Below are 21,407 nucleotides of genomic sequence, written 5' to 3' on the forward strand. Positions count from 1 at the left end.
TAAATTACAACAAAACCAAATAATAATTTTAAAATATTAGCTACCTTGACAGGATCCTAAAGTCATAGCAACTTTATAATAAGGTATTCCGATAGCTTCGATTGTTCGTATAAACTTAAATTCACCAGAATAATGAGTTGCAGTTACTATTTTTAAAACAAAACACAAAATTAGATACATTTTACTAAGAATAAATATGTGGACTATTTATTCAAGTCTTAAGGATTAAGAAATTATAAAGCAAATGTCGTTTTTAGAATACTACTTCAATGTTTCACTTAAGGTAGTCTCAGAAGTATGAAATTTCCTATTGTCTATTGTTTAACAAGCTCCAGTAAACACGGTTAAACATATATATGGTTAGGTGTAGGTATACCTTTTGAAGAAAATATCTGTTGTATAAAAACTCAATATCCAAATCATTCCACTTGCAAAAATAATTATTTTATGTTATGCTACGCTAAAATCTCGTAGTAAATCTTATATTTTTATGTCAGTAAAAACGAAGGAGGTAATGAAAGATAATGAATAAGGTTTGAATTTATTAAATTCAGTATTAGAATCTCTTTTATCAGTATAGTGAGAGTACGTAACGAGCTCCAGCAGCTATTCCTACGAAAGATTCGGTCACTATTTGCTTGATGTAAGTGGGTGGGACGAGGAAGCCGTACTCATAACCAGGAAGTTCCATGGTATAGGTGAATGGTATTCCCATGCCACGAGTCCAGTCTCTTGAGGTACCGCTGGTGTAGTACAGAACGTTAGCAGCATTACCGACAATGTAAGAATCAGCTTTTTCTAATTTGACTTCCTCAATAGCTGTTGCCATGATGATACCGGCAAGGTGAAGAGATAGGCCATTTGAAGGAAGTGTACCTGAACAGAAATTTGGAATATATTATCATAGGTATATATAAGGATTTATTTAAAAAAGTTAGTTCTTTAAATTAAAAGAATACCCACCGTTAGTTCCCCAAGCGTAAAGGAACATGTTGCCATAGCTGTGTAGAGAAATGTAAAGGGAAGTACGACCCAAATTTGACAAAACAGCGTCTCTTATGATACGTGTCTCTGGTTCCGAGAAGGGTGATGGTCCTTCGTAAATAATGGAGCAGGCTATGTTAGAGTCAGGTCTGGAGCCCCAGTCGAAATCGAAGTTTCGGTTTCCGTCAACACCAGGACATGCGTCTGAGCCAGCGTGAGATTTAGAACGGGTTTTACGCCATAGACGATCCTAAAAGCATGTGATTAACTAAATATAATGTGAGTAATAAAAGTCTGTTTGTCCGTAATGTTAAAATAATCTATAATCATAGACATTGCAAGTCACCTAAACACTAATAGATTTGATTTTTAAATCAATGTATTTCTCTTTGTTCCTTTTCATTTTCGAAATGACTGGAGAGTTTTTGCGTTTAGTTTAATTCGGAAAGTAGCTTATGCCAGCTTATGTTAAAATATTAATTGGAAGAAAAAAGAAACGTTTAGAAATTTATTAATTATTTTGTGATGTAGGTAACTGTGGTTGTATAGAGTTTAGTTATATCTATTCATATTTATCAACTAATTTGTTTATTATAAAGTAGATATAGATCTTAAATAAAAAGTCACGTAGTTAATGAGCAATTTTGATAATCTTTGAAGGTAATGTTAAGTTTTACCTCATTTATGGAGTATTCGTAACCATCTGGGTTTGCTAAAGGTATAATGATCCAGTCGAGGTTTTCAGTCAGTAATTTATCAGCGCCTTCGGCCAATTGCTTGATCAAATACAGAGCTACTGGTGTGGTAACCCATTCTCTAGCATGTACACCAGCGTCTATAACTATTACTCTTTTGCGAAGGTTTTCAAAGCGTGTGGTGGAAATCCTGACATATTTGATCTGTCGGCCTTCGTAACTCCTGCCGGCGTTGATAACTGTTATGAGGTCAGGGTATTTTGCGCCCATCTCGTCTATGTATTTGTTGATCTGAAAGAAAAATGACTTATATCCCTTGCTAAACTTACTATTACGTATTCGAATGAGTAATTTATACCTCTTCCGCGTTATAATAACTATCCCATGTCATTGTACTGTTTGTATCTTCAGCTTCGCCTTCTTTAGACCTCACTAAATAAGAATCCTCAGCACGAAGAACCCTTAAATATAAGATAATTTTGAAGAAACATTTAAAAATAACAATATTTTCAATTAATTTATTCCTGGTTTTGCTTACTGTGCCAAGTTGTTTGATACTAAAGAGTAGGGCATGTCATGGTCTTCGAAATATTTCAGCCATTTGCCTTTTTCCTCTGACGATAGTCTCATCAAAACCTCTAGCTGTCTCGAAGTGGATTTGGCTGCTGGTGTGATAGAGAGGAAATCTATGTAGGCTTCTAGGTATTGAAATTGGTCTGATGGACCAGCTACCCGGTAGAGAGAGTGCCTGTGAATTTGACAATTAAGACACAATTAAATCACTTTCACAAGTGTAAAAACGTTATCTTATAAAATGTTTTCAATTACCCCTCGTATTGCTCATGTCGAGCGTGGGTAACTGCGATGAATAGCAGGAAGGTAATCCACCTTGCCATTTTGACAACTAGCCGGCTAATCCTTCGGACTTGACTTGGCTCCCTTAATATAATAAATAGTAATTTTCGTTATCATTTGTTTATCTAAATCGGCTGTAAAATGTTTATATTTTATAGCTCCGTATGTGGTGACATTTTTGGACGTTAATTCTTTAATATCATTTACGAAATACTATTAAACCATATAAAGATATAGTAATTTAAGATATAAATTCTCCATTTATACAAATTATCACTTATATTATGCAGAAGGTTCTAGAAAGATATTAAACACTGTTACTGTTTGACAACATCGATAATGATGGATATTTATTTATTGTAGGCAATGAATTGATTATATATTTTTCAGTTCTTTAAAGGTCGTGATGAATACATTTTAAAAGAAAAACAAATCTTGCAAGCAAATATACATTTATATTAATAATTAATTCTAGTTAAATACAAAATTATTGCACATAAATAAATGTTAGCGTTAATTAAATAACAAAATATATATGTCTTTAAATTCATTTTATAGTGGACTTTTGAAAAAACTTCCAGATATATCTGCGGAAATGATTTTTTATGTATCTTTGAAATCCTCTGTGCCACCAGGCGTATATCATGGGATTGAGGATGCTATTCAGGAACGCTAGGGTCGCTATCGGTCCACTCAGCATCATTCTGAGGTGCATGCACTTGGGATTAGTGAGTTTTTCCTCGCAGAAAACAAAAAATATGACAGTTATGAAAAACGGCATCCAAGTAAATATAAAACTTCCTGACGTCAGCATCACAATTATGATTGCTCTCCACTTGTTTGGTTCCTTCATTTTTTGCACTTTTCGCTTTGTGCCATCAGCTTTCTTGTCACGCGACTCCTCCGATGATATGACGTGGACGTTTTGCTCTGGTATCCTTGAACTGATGGAATAAATGCTAAATTCTGATTCACAACTATCTCTATTGTTTTGATTATAAGTTGAGGAATTGCTTGTTTGAAAATCATTTCTTTCGTTTAAATTCACTGTACTTTTAGATTTCTCATCAATCTTGAAGATTTCTGATCGTGGTCTGTTATAGTTGTAATTTTCATTGAATGAAGCGGTCCTTTGAATTTTAAATTTATTTGAGGTCGGATATTTTACTGACTGAGTATATTTCCCTAAAATTCTGTCACCTCCCATGTGAATTCGTAATTCATTGTTGGTTGATTTCGCTCCCACGTTTTTTATAGTTGTTTTTATTTCTCTTACATTTCTCAAAGCTCTTATTAAAATAATAGTATACAGAACAGCTACAAGTACGATGGGGATAATACTCAGTAGTGAATTAAGTAAGATAAGTGATCCAGGAAAAAGGGTAACGTAATAACACCTCGAGTGCCTTAGTTCGGTATTTATCCACCCGCTCGCTGGGATAAATGAGAGAGTTATGCCTGGAACAAAAATTATTTCATTATTTGCGTTCAAGAATGTATTAAAATTAGCTATATTGGCGCTAGGATAAATTAAGAAACATCAAAACATTATTCTTACTCATAATTTTCCGTTTCTCGTTCAACCTACGCTAATACTACGAAGGTTTATAAATTAAAAACTTTTAACGCTCCGTATGTAGTCTTGCGATGTAATTAAGACATAGCATATAAACTACATGTTCGGCCGATTCAGTAGTATACAATCATTGCTACTTACCTATCAGCCAAATACAAAGAATGCTTATTCTGACTCTCGTCGTAGTAAACCATTTCTGGTAATACAAGCCATGGAGTATATAAATGTAGCGATCCACAGCGATGAAGCCAACGGTGAATATGGAGACCATGGCTGGACATACGATCATACCTGTTAAGTATTTTATAATTTATATTAACGAGGAAACAAATTAATGTTCCATTAGTTTTAAATTCTCATATTTCATTCACATCAAACGACATGATTTTTAGATCCAGATGATATTTTAAAGTTTTTTTGCTACTTATATTTACTTTGCGATCTTTGTTTCTTGTTTACACACTCCTTACGAAACTTAAGTTAATTTTAAAATAAACGCTGTTGAAGGCAAAGCAAATATTTGGTTATTACCGATTTGAAATATACAGAGTGGATTACAGCTCATGGGATTTTCTATACTAACGCCGAACATGATTGATACACCTATGATCATATCCGCTAAAGACACATTTCCCAGCAGGAGGTAGGTACTTCTTCGTTGATTGTCTGAAAAATATACCATTTTATTGATACTGTTTTACGAATAAATAAGAAAATGTCATAAATACAAAAAATATGTGAAGTCTGTTGAGACAATAAGTAGTTTTTTATGATGTGTAATGTTATCTAGGTATCTAGGTTTTAAAGTTACTATATGCGCTAGGTAGGAGAAAGCTATGAGTAAAAAAAATATGCATTCTAAATCAAACCCTCTTTTTTTCTAAAATCTATTGGTTATTCATTAAATACATATTTTACAGTTATTTCTAAAATGACTATTGTGTTATTTTAAAGAACATTTTAAAGCGTTTTTGTTATTAAGGTAATGATGGCGGCAGCTATTAGCACCTCTGAGCGCTAATCGTTGCCTTATCCATGACATGCATATTGATATATTGACATATAGCGGAAGAGGATTTTATATATAGATAAATAAAGTTTATAATATTGTATGTCATTGTCCTTTTTATTTGTTAAAATAGAACGTGTCAAGGAAAATATTACCTTTCTTTAAGATCAGTCCGCTAGATATGACAACTGTTATATTACTCAAAAATATAAGAGCACCAAAGATATAAGCAATCATTTTATAAATGAGAAATTGTTCGGTTTCTCTTGCTTTGAACACTTCGTACAGATCGTCTTTGAAAGTTATATTTTCACTTAGACTTCCATTAAAATAAGTCGTCATCTTGATTTCTATTTTAAACACGTAACATAAATAATTTTCGTATAATATACCGTTATAAGAATTATCTAAAAATAAGCCGCCATATTGTTTTATTGTTAAAACACATAACTATGAATTCACGATGTTTAGTTAGCAAAAAAGTTTTCTGTTTACACATTTCAATGAAGCCGTTTCTGAGTACGAAATGAGATGAAGGAAAATAATGTATAAACTGTCTGGTTGAGTTTTGTTTATTGTAATAAGAATTTACGATTTATGGTTCCTCTGGTGTATTTGAGAATCTCGTATTTAATTGGGTACTTAAAATTTATGTGGACGCTACGTTAAAATACTAATGCCAACTTGTATTGAGTACGTAATATGTATTTTTGTAACATAAAAATTAGTTCCATTATTTTTTTAAATTCTGTGACTGTTAAAAATATTACATTTATTATGTTTTAAGCTTCCGAGACCTTTATAATATTTTAAGGGAAATAAATGACGAATAATTCAAATAGTTACTTAAATTAGTGGGGAAAATAGGCATTGTACAAAGAATAAATTTGTTAGTAACAAATAAGATCATACAAACAGTGTAAAAAAATAACAGTAGGTATACAACAAAAAGTTTTTATTTCTCAAAGATTAGGTTTATTAGTCTGGTGTTTACGATATAATCCATAAACTTATTTGTTAGAAACATATAGGGATAGTTTCAGCGGTGTGACCTAAATAATAACGGAAAAAAGTTATAATCAAGTAGGTATGTAGGTACTTAATACATTAACGGACCAAGACTTAAATAAATTGGAATTGTTTGTATTGCAGCTTATTTACATAGTCTGTCGTAATACAAATCTTTTTAATTATGTATCAAACACTTTTCAATGTTTTAATAAACTTTGTTTCAAAATAGTGAAAACGTTATTTAACTTTTAAAGAAAACATATCTCTGATAATTATTTCGACAAATGATACTTGAAAATAAAGATAAAAATGCAGAATATGCTTTTTTATGGATTAGGCGAAATCAAATATCCATTTCCGCTTCCGAAGAGTTCAGTTCCAATGAATCACATATCTACGTTTTGCATCCTAAACTATTTCGACTCTCAGATACTTAACGAGTCTAGGCTGAGCACTGATTGTAAAACGTCTAACATTTACTTAGATATCAGCTTCTGTAAAAATAAAGGCTTCGGTAGCAGTTGTGTCTAATACAGAAGTTGACGAGTTTTAGAAACTGATAACCAACTCCAATAACAACGCGGACTATCTAGAACAATAAAACTTATACATAAGCGTTAGATAAGAAAATAATATAATTTGTAATATAAACTTTCAACCAGAGCAAACGTAATATCACATCGGCAAAGTTTGGCATAAGGCAATTACAAGTCGTTAAATACGAGAATGTTGGATGTCGAATGGCTGTTCATAGCTGAGACTAAATAAATCCTTAGCGTTAATCAATAAATAAATTAGGTATAAATAAGAAAAAAAAAACAATTCTGAACTGAATGAAAATACCTGCTACAAAAATTATTATGTACGGAACTTTATATCAAAAGTCTTTTTTGTCAACCAGTTTCTTGCAGACAAATTGATATAACTACCGTTGTTTGAATTTTAAACAGCTTTATGGGACGTATGAAATTAGTAGGTAGGTATGCTATGATATATTAAATACATACAGAAGGACAAGTAATTCATACGATGATTTTACTATAATCTTCAATACTTACGACAAGATGTTTCTAAAACCATGTTTCTTACAAAGTTTTTTTATTAGAATAAGTATATAGACCTGTTTCTGTGATGTGATTGATATTTGTACATACATACTTTTTACGTCACAGAACAAATAATCAACGAAGTGTGTATTTAAGAAAACTATGTAGCGTGGCATCCGGAGGTTCCAGGAAAACTACGAAACTTATTTATATGTATATTATAATAAAAATTGCATATTAAAATTTATAACCTATACCTAAGACTACATGATTGCCCCGATGTTAGGATAGCAATGCCATTCCATAGCTTGTTTGGTATCACCGTCTCAGGAATCTTCTAGTTCACACGGCTTGGTGTTCGTTCCACGGAGTCAGCAACGTCACTCGCTATATGATATTTTATCCATACAACGATGTTGCCCCGGCGATGTTCATTTATTTTATAATATGTAGCGCGTACGTAACAAGAAAAGTTCTCACCACGCATGGCTAAATCCAATGGCATAATATTTATATAAACAACTTAATTACAACTTTTACAGAACGCCAGTGAGTTCATCAAAGCGTGAAAGTGGCATCATACTTCCGTTAACCACACCGTAATCCACAGTTGTAAAGATCTCAACATTAATAAAATCTTTAGAATTAGAATTAGGTATGTATGATATTTTTTTGCATTCAAAACAATATCAGCAAGTATAAGACGTATTTGGAATTGATAAGATTAATAAAGTTTTATGATTGAAGATCAGTGTAAATTTGACATAGCTTCATTTTCTATAAGAAGTGAGGTTAGTCATTATTTCTTCCTTCCTTACAGAACTGATCACAAACTATAAGTAAACACAAGCAAATGATGATCTTAGTAAACTATAATTGAACAAAACGTTCATGACAACCCACTGTTTATATATCAATAATAATAATATATAAATTTTATAGCCGTTTTATAAAATTTCAAAATATAACAAGACGTTCAAAATATAAAAAATAATTTTAAGAGAGTATTTATAATTTATATTTATAACTCGATTACCTCGAAGGAAATCCTTCCTTTTTTATTTTGGAATCCTGTTACATTTTTGAAGCTAAAGTAATTTAAACATACAATGTCATAATAATTAAGATGCTTAAAAACTGTAAAATGGAACGTACAGATTACGTTTCTCTATAGGCAAACTTTATCAAACCTTAAGTAACAGCAACATTTCACTATACAGACAAATTTAATTAAAAGTGAGCTGTTATTGTTTTAACATTATTTAATTTAATTTTATAGTTTATTTTAAAAAGATAACATTTTGTTTTTAATTTTTCTTAGTTTTGACTGACTTCAATCTTACTGTCATGTGTCAAAAATCGTTAGTCAATCTTTGTCAACTGTCATTACTTAAGTCTTAAAAGTTGTGAATTGTATTAAATAATTAATATTCGTTAATAGTTAATACTTCTTGAAAGGGTTTTGCAGTTATTGTTCTTCATAAATTATTAGATTTATAAAATGTTAAGTCTCAATATGTTGAAACAATTTTCACGGTAAATTTGTAAGGTTACTTTTTTTCTTGACAGTGAATAAAAAAATTATGTTATAATTATTATGTATTATATTTATTTCAGCTTAGCAATAAATTCGGTTGCTAAAGCAACAGTTAATGCCAGAAATATTAATACGTCTGCAGTTGTTCAGATCAGGATAACCGACCAATTATGGTGAGATGATATGAAGCTAGACTGATTTAAAATTCATTTCAGTGGCCTGAGTTTACAATTCTATTTTTAATTTTAGGGCAGAACCTATGAAAAAGAAGAAGAAAATGGATCCCGCCATAATAAAAGCGCGTGAAGAAAGGCGTCGTAAAAAGTTAGAGAAAAATATTAGAAGGCTAGAAAAAAATGCAAGACAGTTAAAACCAATTGATGAGTTAGAACCTCCACTACATCTTACCGACTCTCTAGGGTATGTTAAACAATGTGAAAGCAGTTATAAAAGACATTCATTCCTTTATATTTAACCTTTAACAAGTACTTCCATTGGAAATTCACTTTGAAAACATTATTGCTGTTCTAAAAATGAATGATGAACATTACCTCGTATCATAAATTTTGTATAATAATAAAAATATCTTATTTTATAGAAAACGTAAAAGAAAAGTTCAAGTGACTCCTGAGCAACAAGAGGCGAGAGATGTTTTACTAAAAGAATGGACCCGTTACAAGAAACAGGAGTACATGGCTAATGTAGCCCAGATAGATAGAATCATGGCATCACAAAGACGAGCACTAGACAAATTGTATGAAGAGAGTGAAGATTTGTATAATGAAGCAATAATGGTGATTAGTTTAAGTTTTCTTCACAGTCCATACATTTCGATTTTCCTATAACATTTAATATAAAAAAAGGTTATAGTCTATACTTAATAGTCTATACAATCATATGCTACTTATGGTTCTACATTATTAACTGTAATATTTATTTCCTAATTCTTTGGAAAAATTGTGATATTAATAGGGGAATGTTGGGAGGTTTTACCTGAATGGTTAAATGAAAACTTTAATTTTTAATGGATATAATTCACAGAGATCTCCAAAAGGAGACATTCATAAATTTACAACAAATATATCATACAGTATTAAGTAATTTTTAATTATAAATATATATATATATATATAATTAAAAGTTACTTAATACTGTATGATATATATTTATATATATATATTATATATAAGTTATTATGTTATCTTTACAGCCTGATCTGAGTCTGGTGCCATATTCCATCTCAGGACCTTATTCAACACCACCCATTAAGAACTATGAATCGCCCGACGGTGAATACACAGATATATCCAAGAATTGGGGAAATTAGATAGTGCCATGTGGAATAAATCTTTGAAATAGAATGTAGTGTGCATGTTAATTTCTTCAGACTAAAATTAATGTCGCCAGAAGCATAACTTAGAAATAAGTTCTGCTGTTCAGCTTCTGGCGATATTTATGTCAATTTTTTTTGTAAATAAAATCTGCAAATTTTCTCTTATTTATCTCATTATTTTGAATGGAATAAGGAAATCTTTATAATTTTTAAATGTAAGAAAATAACGTGATTTTGGATAAGTTATATACATAGATAATTATGGTCACGGGGATGTTATATAGGTGTAATATTTTTTTAAACTGGCAAGTTTATTTTTGTTTCCCAATTAAATTGATTCTTATAAAAATGTTTGCTCCATTTCAACTTTAATACCATATTTATTTCTTGAATGAGTACCTGAGATTGTTTAGTTTAAATAATTTCATACTTTAATAACTTGAAATCGGAAAAAGAAATTATAACTTAAGCATGGTTAAAATATTTTTCGTAATGGAACCCTTAATATTCCAAGAATAACAACACAGTGCCGCGTCTTTGATTAAATACTCAAATTAAAAAATATTAGTCACTGATGTTAGTCAATGCTACATAGGCTTTAAAATTAAAAGGTTTATTGGCGTGAGTGTAGCCATAGCGTAATAATAAATGATTTATATATGACATAAAGCACAGCCTAGTTAAAATATAGTCTATAGTAAGGAGTGTGAGGAGTCTCTAGGTTTAAAACTAGTTTCTACGTGAACATACAAGGCTTAATATTAATAAAAATATACGTCGGACACAAGTAACACATGTTGTTATATATTTACGATCCTTTAAATTGCTGTAAAGTACAGTAACTACTCCAAATAATCAGATTGGAGAAGTCCCAGAATCTTTGAATACAACAAAAATCAAAAGTAAAAATACTTTTATTGGTACAGGTTACCAAGAAAACTATAACGATGCAGTGTCAGTGCAGATACTTACGTCATAAAAATGAATAGAACCTACACACGTACTGCAATGTGAGAAGTGGGAAGAATATAACCTGAAGAAATTGTAATAAATTTTTTTAAAGCAAAACTTAACAGAATAGGTTTTATTTATTATTATCAAGCTGTCATATAGAACAGTCGCGGCCTGGAAGTAAAAGGCCCGCCTCTCATACGTGGGGGCGCGGGTTCGAAACCTGGCAAGTACCAATGTGATCTTTTCGGAGTCATATGTACTTTCATATAGTATTTAGACAACACTGACGGACGGCGAAGGAACACATCGTGAGGAAACCTGGTCTTATAATTTCAAATTATAAGATTGAAATCGCCAACCTGTCTTCAACAAGCGTGATGATTAATGCTCTAACCTTCTCCATGTGAGAAGAAGCCTTTGCTCAGCAGTGAGCTCCGACAGGCTGATGATGATGATGATGATATAGAACAGGCATATTACAACATTAAATGCAGAAGCAATAAAATGTAGTTCGAATACTTGAGCCTTATTGCGTAATTGTTATTGTCACCCTTAAGAAAGCAAATAAAACAATATTTACTTAACTGTAAGCTGTCCGTCACCTTGTGATATTATTTAAATGAAACTAATATTTTTCGGATATACTACGCGTGCTTTATTTTTGTAAAAAAACTAGACGCGACGAGATGTCATCTGCCCGCGATCACGGTTGCTGAAAAGTAACCGAAACGTCGGGGGTATGTAGTTTTTAAAAAAAGTAAAGCACGTGTAGTAAAATATTATATATACGAAAAATATTAGTTTCAATTAAATGAATAAAACCCGCGAAAGTCTTAGATCTCATTGGTGATTTATTTTTGTCACGTTGCTATATTACGATGTATTGTTTTAAATGTTTCCTCTAAAATTAAATGGATTTAGAACTTAGACCAGAAATATACCCGTACAAAACCAAATATCAATTCCAAAGAGTTTAGACATGATATATTTGTAAAAGTTGGTTGTGTCGTAGATTCTGGGTTCTTTATCTACGAACCTTTATATACGAATCAGGTTGAAGTTGCCTAATAAATATTATATATAATTAAATAACTTGTTCTTGAGAAACACTTTCTGGTTAAGATATTTTTATTAGAAGTTTTTCATGATTCTGCCTTTTTTAACCGTTGATAAATTTAAGCAACGCATCTATACGACAATAATTAGCGGCGATTTAAGAAAGCGCGTGGCATGTAGCAAATTGCCTTTTGGTTTGTTTTTAGTTTTGGACTTTAAATAGATCCAATGCCTCATTTCAAGTTTTTCTGATATCAAATATATCCAATATATTACGTATGAAGAGGTTTATGTTTTAAATAGTAATGACGCTCAGCAGAGATAAGTGGGTTTAAATATGCAGGGAATGAAGTACCATTTAATCAAAATGAGATTAATGAATGAATTTGAAGTACATGTGATAAACAGACACAGATAAACAAACGCCAGTTTTGCCCAACTTCCCTAGAACACAAACCAATTTCTTTGACAACCTGAACATCTCTGCTGTTATAAGGATACGTGATAAATTATCAGGAAAAATTCTCAGAACGGTTTAGGCATTATGATCCGTAAAATTTTTATGATATACCTACATGCGTTTGATGTAGGTATATATAATTTAAAACACATTCAATTATCGAATACATTTTGCTACTTGTTGCCAGCCTGTCTAATACAATCATCACATATTAAATTGCTAGACTTATCTCTTCATCATACCACCAAACATCGTAAAGCCATTGAAGGGTAAAACCAATTTTACGCCTGATCTCTCAAAGGAAATACCTACTCATTTTTCAGTGGCGGATAAAATATTTTTATATTTTCATTATTTATTGCTGATGTAACATAACAATTGCTAGCTATTTTGAAGTATTGATAACCTTTGCAGTATGTGTATAAATATTTCTTGGGGGAATAAAAATGATAATATCTATTTGAAAGTGAGTCCCTTTTATTGTTCAATAATATTGTTATATTTTGTTTATTGTCTTAATATCGTTTGTTTTAGTGCGCCTTATTCTGATGGCATACTTCTTTGCTATGTTCAAGTACGGTGTATTCAAAAAAATATTAGTCTCCCCAAATGACGAGTTAGCATACGTAGATAATCCCGTGGAGTCCGGTTTATCCGGCCATTGGCTGCCACTCAGCATATTAAAGAGGATTATGGAGATGCGAGTGGAATCTCGGCCAGAATATGCTCCCAAAAAACTTCATTTCATTATAACTGAAAAGTATATAAAGCCGAGCGCATATACTACGGACAGAAACAAATTGGCGACTTATAAAGTCATATCAAGCAGCAAAACGGCAGCAATAACAACAAATAATAATGAGGTAGCAACAACATCTGAGTCAAACAAGAAATTGTCAGGCGAAGAATTACAGGACACAAGTGAAACGAAAATCAATACAACAACAACAGAAACAATTACAAATGCCAAATTAACTTCTTCAGTGATTGTTGAAACTACACCATCTATGCAAGAAGAAGTAGAAGATTCTACAATAACGAAAACAACACAAAAGTTGTCATCGGAACTCACAGAAGTAGCGACTACGGAAATAAGTACCACATTAGATAAAACAGTGCCAGAAACAACAGTCGGTTTAACAAAAGAAACAACAGAAGGAGTTACTAATGAATCGACGACTGAAGTCAGTAAAGAACCTACAACAGAATCCACCACTTTATTGACAACTCCCAAAATGACATCTCATCCAGGTACAACTGTTGATGAAACCGGAAATCCTTTTTACTGAAACTTATTATTTATTAACAATTAAGGCAAAAATGATACGTTTACAGAATTACAAAAATAAAGATGTGTTTTTCGGATTGGAAATACTCACCTCTCTTTGCGATTTTTTTGCCTTTTACGAATGAGAAAAATCCATCACTTAGTTTTATTCGGAGTATTTTGAAATCAACGCTATGTAATTTCCTAACCACGTACAAACTATGATGTTATTTTCGAACTTCCTGTGTATGTTTATCTTTTAAATAAGAAATATACGTTTTTTTAAATTTAACAAAATTACGAAGGTTGCTTGTATAAAATTAATTTATTTCATGAATTCCCAGATTCTTACTATGTAAAGCACAGACAAAAAAACCTAAGGTATTTTTATTGTGATTATGAAGAATAGGCTGTTATTTATATTATAATACGTTTCTTATAACGTCTGAACAAATTGAAACTGTTATAATGACAAGTAAACATGTCAAATATAATTGCTTACTCGCTTAACAATGAGAAATCAACAAGACATAAGCATATGTAATCATCTGTCAATGTAACGATGTCTAGAATAAAAATGGCATGTTGAATTTGCGATACAACGATTAATGGCATGCAAACCTGATTTTGCGATAGTTTCGCCTGTTCACATCGAGGAGTGCTGGAAATTGTTGAGGGGAGGAATACAGTTACAAACAGTCCTGAGTCTTGTTATTGACAAATTAGTCGTGTAGGCGTCAAAGACATTGTCCAATATCCACTGAAGCTTGACATTCGATACTAGAAATAAACGTGTTTTGTGGTCGTAAGTCTTGTTTTATGATCGGTTTACCAGCTTTTTAATACTTTAACGAAAAAGTTTTAAAGGTGTTATTTATCGATAATCGTTAGTTTTACATAAAAAGATTACGATCGAATATTGATGAAAATTTACTGCTATGTAACTACAATGTTACATGAAAGTTTATTCGTTTTCACTGTAACATATTTTGATAAGATCAACTAGGTACCAGCCCCGGCTTCGCACGGGCTCTTAACAAAAAATATAACATAGCCTATTTAATTTGGAGAATTATTAAACTTATGCTATGATAACTTTCAAATGGTAACTATTTAAATGATTTAAAGAGTAATTTACAGATATTGATGTAGGCTTGAAGACGAAGTAATTTATTTTAATAAGAATTAATACCGTATTTATGTAAATAGCTTTCCGATAAACGCTTTAGGAATGCTAATTTCTTAAAAGTTGTAAAATGGATATAGTATGTTATACTAAAAAGATAGACATATGCCATCGCGGAGTTTTCTGTAGACCTATATAAAATACATAATTACACAATACATTTTTTATTATATCTCGAAGACTTTAGGCAGTTTTTTCGTTAAAAGCTGACAGACGGCTCATTTTTTCCCGACATCTTCAACAAATATCGTTAATGTACACACAAATCAATGCAAAACCTTAACAAATAATATATTAAAACCTTCCTCGAGAATCACGTTATCGAGTGGTGAAAACCGTTTGATAATTGATGCAGTAGTTTGTCTGTTTACTGCGAACAGATAGATAGACAGACGCGGCGGGGTACTTTATTTTATAATATGTATAGATATGACTTTGTGAGGCTGTAAGGAGCCAATAATTAATATCTCAACATTATCAAAAGCAAAGCCGCATCCATTAGTATAGAAGCTCTTAGTATAGAGTGAGACTCTTATGAAACATCTGTTCTAGCTAATAATATTGGATTAATCATAACTTTCAATAAATATTTAAAAGGTTAGACAGCTTTCATTTTATTTGGGATATTAAAGCTGTCCAAAATCTAAATATTCTATATAAACTACTTATAAGGGATGTAAAATATCGATTTAAGTTATATCGAGCTAAAATACGTAAAACTTTGATTACGAAAAGATCATGTATATATTAAAAATTTAAGCAAAAGGTAACGTGTTGATCGATTTTAATATATTTTTGGGTCAAAAATGACGATTAGCAAAATATATTGAAGTGACTAAAGTATTATTTAGAGGTATTTTTGTCTTACTGAATGCATCGCAGAAAATTTTGTAACCAATAATCTACAAAAAAAATCTAGTAAAAACCTCTGCTTTATCTGTTTTTCTTTATAATATAAATATACCTATGTGGAAGTCAGACTTGTATTTACATACATCTTCTACTAATCTATTGATCTGACTCACTTCGTGATAGCACGTGTTGCATGAGAAATTCGCGTACGGATATTAAGTTGTCCAATAATGGCTTTTTTCCTAACTATTATTTATACATGTACGTACAATTAATAATAAAAAATTTACAAACATTTTTCCAATCACAAATAGATTAAAAAAAAGGTACTTAGTACCATAATAAAGGCTTTAGAAAATTGAAAATGTCGTTGGGGTAATTGTAAAAAATATAATACTAAGCATGGCTTATTGTTCCTTAAAATTAATAATATTTTTGTGAAATCAACTATTATACACAATGTTTTAAGTCATAAAGTAATGATATCAAAAAATGTCATGAACAGATTTGTTACAGATTTTTCTTTTTTATTTTGATATCAAATGTAGAATGACATGTGTGTTACATATTAAAAAATAAATGACCATCGCAGGGGCAATATCGTTCATCCGTACAGTTGAGGCGATCCGTCCGATTCTGCTTGAGTGGTTAAATCACGACCATGGGACGCTTACTTTCCGACCCAAGTCCTTTCCGGGCATGGATGCTTTGGAAGGTACCTTTGGCGTGTGGCTCGAAGGGAGCCAATTCCAGTGCGCCATAGAGTTGGTTGCGCTGAAGATACGCCGTAACACACCCTCGAGGAATGTCCATCCTGGGCTCGCAAACGAGCAAGCCTCGTCGCTAAAATAGGGGACGACTTATCATTACCGACCGTAGTTAAATCTATGGTCGATAGTTATAGGTCGTGGCAAGCGGTCCTTTTGCGAAACCGTCATGGCGCAAAAGGAGGCAGCGGAACGACTGAGGGAAAACGACCGAATGTCGAGCCAACAACGCCGCAGGAGAGTCGGGCTTAGGCGACTCGCTCACGACCGCCACCTTCCTCTTTAAGAGGACTCGCGGCGGTAGACACGGGGAGTCTACCATCCTGCTTCGACGAGGTCTTCGAGTTGGATGGCGTACCGTACAACGCTGACACGCCTCTGGAAGCATCTACAAATCCATCTTGCATTGGATTCGCGATTGGATAGCCATAGTGGGAGGCTGCGGGCTGGGGGAAAGCGTTACCGCAGCCTGCCCTACCTTTGTAGCGAAGAGGAATTACGCTGGTTTTTAGTTGGTAGACTAGGCGCTTTATATTTACGAGTCCCACATAACCACAGCTGCCCTCCTCGGGCTGAGTGGTATGCGAAAAGCATTTTTCCAGCGTCACCAAAAAAAAAGAAACAAAAAAAACTAAATCGTTGTATGGATAAAATATCTTATTACGAGTGACAATGCTGACTCCGCGGAACGAACACGAAGCTGTGTGAATCAGAAGATTCCAGCTTGAGAAGACTCAAGGTATGGAAAGGCATTGCTATCCTAACATCGGGGCAATCATGTAGTCTTAGGTATAGGTTATAACATTTAATATGCAATTCTTATTAGAGTTTCGTACTTTTCCTGGTATCTCTGGTTGCCATCCTATATAATTTGTGTTTGTTCGAAAATTCGTAATAATAACAATTACTCTCCAGCAAATAATTTTTTAATAAAAATATTTTAAATGAAACTAGTATTATTTAGTAGTAGTATTAACTAGTAATAGTATTAGTATTATTTTATTATTTAAATAATAAAATCCGCGTAGTAAATCCGAATAATACTAGTCTCATTTAAATGAATACTCGCGAAAATCTTAGATCTCATAAAAATATTTTGTTTCACATACAAATTAGATATTTTATTAAAAAAATCTATAATTACGTATGTATGTTTGTATGTACATATTTAAACTTCAAATAAAATTCGTCTGAAGCGTATCTAGCTTTATACTACTATTTCAAGCAGTTTTAATATTTTACTATTTAAGAAGACTTTTAATTTCTTTTTTTTATATTCAAATAAATATTTAATTTCAACCAGAATTTACCTTTTGTTGAAAACTTTAACTGTATGTGCTTTGTAAGTGTTGTATTCATCTAATTTATTAATAAGGATATTTTGTTTATTTTGTGGTCGATCAAAAGCTACAGTTTTCGTCAGATTTTTTCTTTAAGTTTTTCTGAACGACGACGTTTCATCTTTGACCCTGTTGGCCCTAGATTCTAGTGTCATTTTGTTTTAAGATGAGAATTTAAATAATAATTTTCCTAAAGTTAGCACTTTTTTTGCTTAAGCATTATATTCATAATTTACTTGCATATTCTTTTTTTATTTACATGATCATTTTCATTATATTAATTGAAATAATTACATATTACGTAATGTCAAACCTTATTCTTTTATAAATGTAACTATGGCATATATTCTGAAAACGATAGTTTACGCATTGGATTTTTTAAAAAAAAAGTTTGTATTTCTTTAAAAATACGGGACTGAATACTCGCTGAGAGTGCTTCAGTAAATAAAATACAGTCATAATTATATTTGAATGTTATATCTTTTCACGTTTCTAGAATGCTGGAGACCCTACCCATCCACAATTATCACGCTGGAAATGATTGCATCATGATTTCCTTCAAAAGAGCGTCGAATGTCCGCTCTCTCATTCTGCCTGTTACCATACAACGTTATGTGACCGGAAAAATACACCATCGCATTTCGTGCTTAAAGGGCATAACTTAGAGTCGAAGTTTCTATAATTTTTTATATCAGATTTGTTGCTTACTAGAACTGGATGGACCGTCAGCAACATTGCGGCAATTTTAAAAAGATGTAGCAAAGTCTATACGGACGGGTGTTTCATGAAAATTTTATAGAACATGCTTTTGATGCGGTAGCTAGTTTAAACGAAATGCTGGGTCGAGTGAGAGCTATTGATGCCAGACGTGTGTGGGCTTTAAGGCAGACGTCTTATGATATCTAGGGTACTGTGTCTTGAAGTCAGTAAAATGGGACGCGATACTAAGCAGTTTTACAATAAATAGCTCGTGAATGAAATTCAAAGTGATTATGTTTTGTATACTCTACATGTATTTCTCGATAATGTTTCTTACATTAATGACAAAATCTGAAAAAGCAGAGATTTATAATATAGTGAATTACAAGTAATGGTAAATAGATAACACTCACTTAATAAGTCTACATGGACATTTGTAAATAAAAGCCGATACAAGTATATACATAAATGTTTATATAAGCTATTTAGTATTTTGTAAGCTCCCTTGTGCAGTCACGTATAAATCTTCTATTTTATGCTCTCTTTCGTGGAGTGGGCATGGTAAAATTCAATTTTCTCAGAGCAATAAGGAAGTCGGGATGGGTACTGAAGAATACTTTGAAAAAAAAATATTCCTAATGAAATAATATGTTTCACTTAGAAGTAATTTTTATTTGACTTTACGACGAGGGAAACGTGTTGGAAAAGAATTATATTCTATTATGTAAGTGATGGTAATAGAGGGTTTTTATTCAAAGGAACTCTATAAAAGAAAAACATTTAAATTTTTTTGGGGATCCGAAGTATTTTAAATAAATTCGTTATATCAAGGTATAATTTTAGATAATTATTAAGTAAATTAGTATTGATATAACGATAGCGTATTGAAAGGGTAACAGTTTCGAGTCCAGCTTATGGCAATAAAATAAAGAGACAACAGTGCTTAACTATTTATTCGAGATATAAATAGGAAATGTATTTAAAAATTGATTCCTAGCATATATTCCTAAATGAATATTTTTTTGCTTTTAATAATCTTATGGTCCTAAATGAAAAGAATTCTGAGTAACTTAGTCGAAAAAGTTATCAAATAACAAAGGAGAGTAATTAACAAAAGCATGAAAAACCGCTTAGCAAAAGTGAGATAATTAATTAGCTTTTTGTAAGCGAGGTAAAGCAAAGTGCTAACTTCACAAAACTGCACTGAGCCTAGGATACTTTGGACTAGGTAATTAAGCCAATTCGCAAGCGGACAAGTGAATCGTGTGACAATTTCTCTATTAGGGGAATTTTATTCTTGTTGCTTTGTTAATAGAGTTTCTATTGGATGTGATTGATTGCTAGCTCTTTTAAGGTAATTTCCTATCTCATAGTGATGCATGGCATTGGGGTAAAATGTGGGTAACTTCTATCGTTTTTAACTGAGTTTTCCATTCGATCGCATGGCTGACTACGCTGTTTATGAACCGATTTCGCAATTTTTGTTTATTGAACAGAGTTTATTGTTATGTATTTTTTGTACATCAGGTATTTTGTATTTTAATATTAATATTGGTTACAGAATGTTTTTAAATTACTCATCTTAAGGTTTACAGAAAGACACTTGTTTCTATAATACACATTTATTTTGGTTACATAAGTATAATTATAATAATATAATTATGATAATTATACAATTTATTCATAATTGAGAAATTTTAAAGGAAATATTTCCATTCTGCCGTTATCTTTGATTAAAGTACTGAATATTTTAACTAAGGTTCAAGACTTGGAGTAAGTTCCGCCCGGTAGAGATTATATTCTTTGTTAAATTTATTTTTCACTGATTGCTAGTGTTAATAACTGAAAAGAATAAATATGTAAGTAAACAAAATTTCATAGAAAGTTTTTTAATTTATTCCATTAAAAAAAAAACACGAAAAACAATTGTTACTTTTATAGTTAATGGAAATATGAAAGACTTTGTATTGTTGAAATATATGTACACTAAATATAAGACAACATCTATTGAGAATAAAAATTTTATACATGTGTAGATATATCAGCTGTATTTTCGATCAGTTTGCAGTTTGCTTTGTTTCCAGCCCTTTGAAGGCGACCGGATACCGGAAGCTTTGTCGCTTAACCTGACCATATTCTTTCACCATTCAAAGCGTTCTGCTATCATACAGTTTACTATACGGTGTATTGATCACATAAATTCTTAACATTATATTTTGCAAGTTCTGCGTTATTTTAATTTGTTGGAACAGAAATTGAAGCTGTCAGCAATGTCAAAGCTTCATTCAACGTAATATTTTTTATGGAATAAATAATTTTTCAAACATGACGCATATAGATAATAATGATAAAATAAGTCCAAATAAATAATATTAGGTGCCATGTATGTTTTTTTTTACTTATTTAACATGAAAAAAGATATTGCTTTACGTTTTTTAGTTTAACTAATAATATTTAAAAGCAATAAATTTCAAGTCAATTACATGTTAAAAAATATATATATTTTTATCTTTAAAGTAGAAAATTTCTTAGAGTTTCGAAATCACCGTGCCCTATTTATTAATAAAATGAATTTTTGATTTCGGAATAAAACATTTAAGTACGCACATTCGATAATTTGAAGTTGCTTTAAATTTTGTAATATACCTACCTATTAGACCAGTGTCGGTAATTTTTATAACAAAAAATTTATAGTAGGTTGAAACCCATTAGAAAAGGAGGGGAATATTATAAAAATGCAAGGACAAATAATTTACGGGCGATCTAAGGTCGGGAAGGGT

At 31.5% G+C, this 21,407-nt stretch overlaps 4 protein-coding genes across 5 annotated transcripts in view; 2 read left to right on the forward strand and 2 right to left on the reverse strand.

Moving 5' to 3' along the window:
- Positions 1–529: 529 nt before the first annotated feature.
- Positions 530–2,660, reverse strand: LOC116773311 (carboxypeptidase B-like). The gene is made up of 6 exons (XM_032665739.2): positions 2,508–2,660; positions 2,218–2,427; positions 2,038–2,140; positions 1,662–1,970; positions 964–1,234; positions 530–876 (listed from the first exon to the last, which is right to left on the reverse strand). Exons 1-6 carry the CDS (start codon positions 2,573–2,575, stop codon positions 572–574), a joined length of 1,266 nt encoding a protein of 421 aa, XP_032521630.2. The 5' UTR covers positions 2,576–2,660; the 3' UTR covers positions 530–571.
- Positions 2,661–2,969: 309 nt separating this feature from the next.
- Positions 2,970–21,407, reverse strand: part of LOC116773246 (5-hydroxytryptamine receptor 1A-alpha-like) — a 29,811-nt gene continuing 11,373 nt past the window's right edge. Inside the window, exons 1-4 of one of the 2 annotated variants that reach the window (XM_032665667.2) lie at positions 5,275–5,625; positions 4,642–4,776; positions 4,252–4,401; positions 2,970–3,992 (exon numbers count right to left, since the gene is read on the reverse strand). In XM_032665667.2, the coding sequence (XP_032521558.2) occupies positions 3,082–3,992; positions 4,252–4,401; positions 4,642–4,776; positions 5,275–5,461 (1,383 nt within the window). In that variant the 5' untranslated portion in view covers positions 5,462–5,625 and the 3' untranslated portion in view covers positions 2,970–3,081. Of the gene's footprint in view, positions 3,993–4,251; positions 4,402–4,641; positions 4,777–5,274; positions 5,626–21,407 lie in introns of those variants that run through there. The other variant, XM_061528403.1, reaches the window with a different exon arrangement.
- On the forward strand, positions 8,549–10,211 carry LOC116773297 (large ribosomal subunit protein mL40). Its single transcript, XM_032665724.2, has 5 exons — positions 8,549–8,712; positions 8,794–8,886; positions 8,963–9,133; positions 9,312–9,507; positions 9,924–10,211. The coding sequence occupies exons 1-5, from the start codon at positions 8,678–8,680 to the stop codon at positions 10,038–10,040; spliced, it is 612 nt and encodes a 203-aa protein (XP_032521615.2). The 5' UTR covers positions 8,549–8,677; the 3' UTR covers positions 10,041–10,211.
- On the forward strand, positions 12,801–13,888 carry LOC116773075 (uncharacterized). The gene is made up of 2 exons (XM_032665450.2): positions 12,801–12,982; positions 13,051–13,888. Coding segments are annotated over exons 1-2 (756 nt in total). The 5' UTR covers positions 12,801–12,981; the 3' UTR covers positions 13,806–13,888.

The sequence above is a fragment of the Danaus plexippus genome (genome assembly GCF_018135715.1).
Source record: "Danaus plexippus chromosome 18 unlocalized genomic scaffold, MEX_DaPlex mxdp_20, whole genome shotgun sequence".
Lineage (NCBI taxonomy): Eukaryota > Metazoa > Arthropoda > Insecta > Lepidoptera > Nymphalidae > Danaus > Danaus plexippus.

Coding starts and splice junctions, on each gene's coding strand:
- LOC116773311 (XM_032665739.2), bottom strand. CDS start 2,575: ATGGCAAGGTGGATTACCTTCCTGCTATTCATCGCAGTTACCCACGCT. Junction 2,141..2,217: donor GTATCAAACAACTTGGCACA/GTAAGCAAAACC, acceptor CTTATATTTAAG/GGTTCTTCGTGCTGAGGATT. Junction 1,235..1,661: donor ACGAATACTCCATAAATGAG/GTAAAACTTAAC, acceptor ACATGCTTTTAG/GATCGTCTATGGCGTAAAAC.
- LOC116773297 (XM_032665724.2), top strand. CDS start 8,678: ATGTTAAGTCTCAATATGTTGAAACAATTTTCACG. Junction 8,713..8,793: donor ATGTTGAAACAATTTTCACG/GTAAATTTGTAA, acceptor TATTTATTTCAG/CTTAGCAATAAATTCGGTTG. Junction 8,887..8,962: donor AGGATAACCGACCAATTATG/GTGAGATGATAT, acceptor TTTTAATTTTAG/GGCAGAACCTATGAAAAAGA.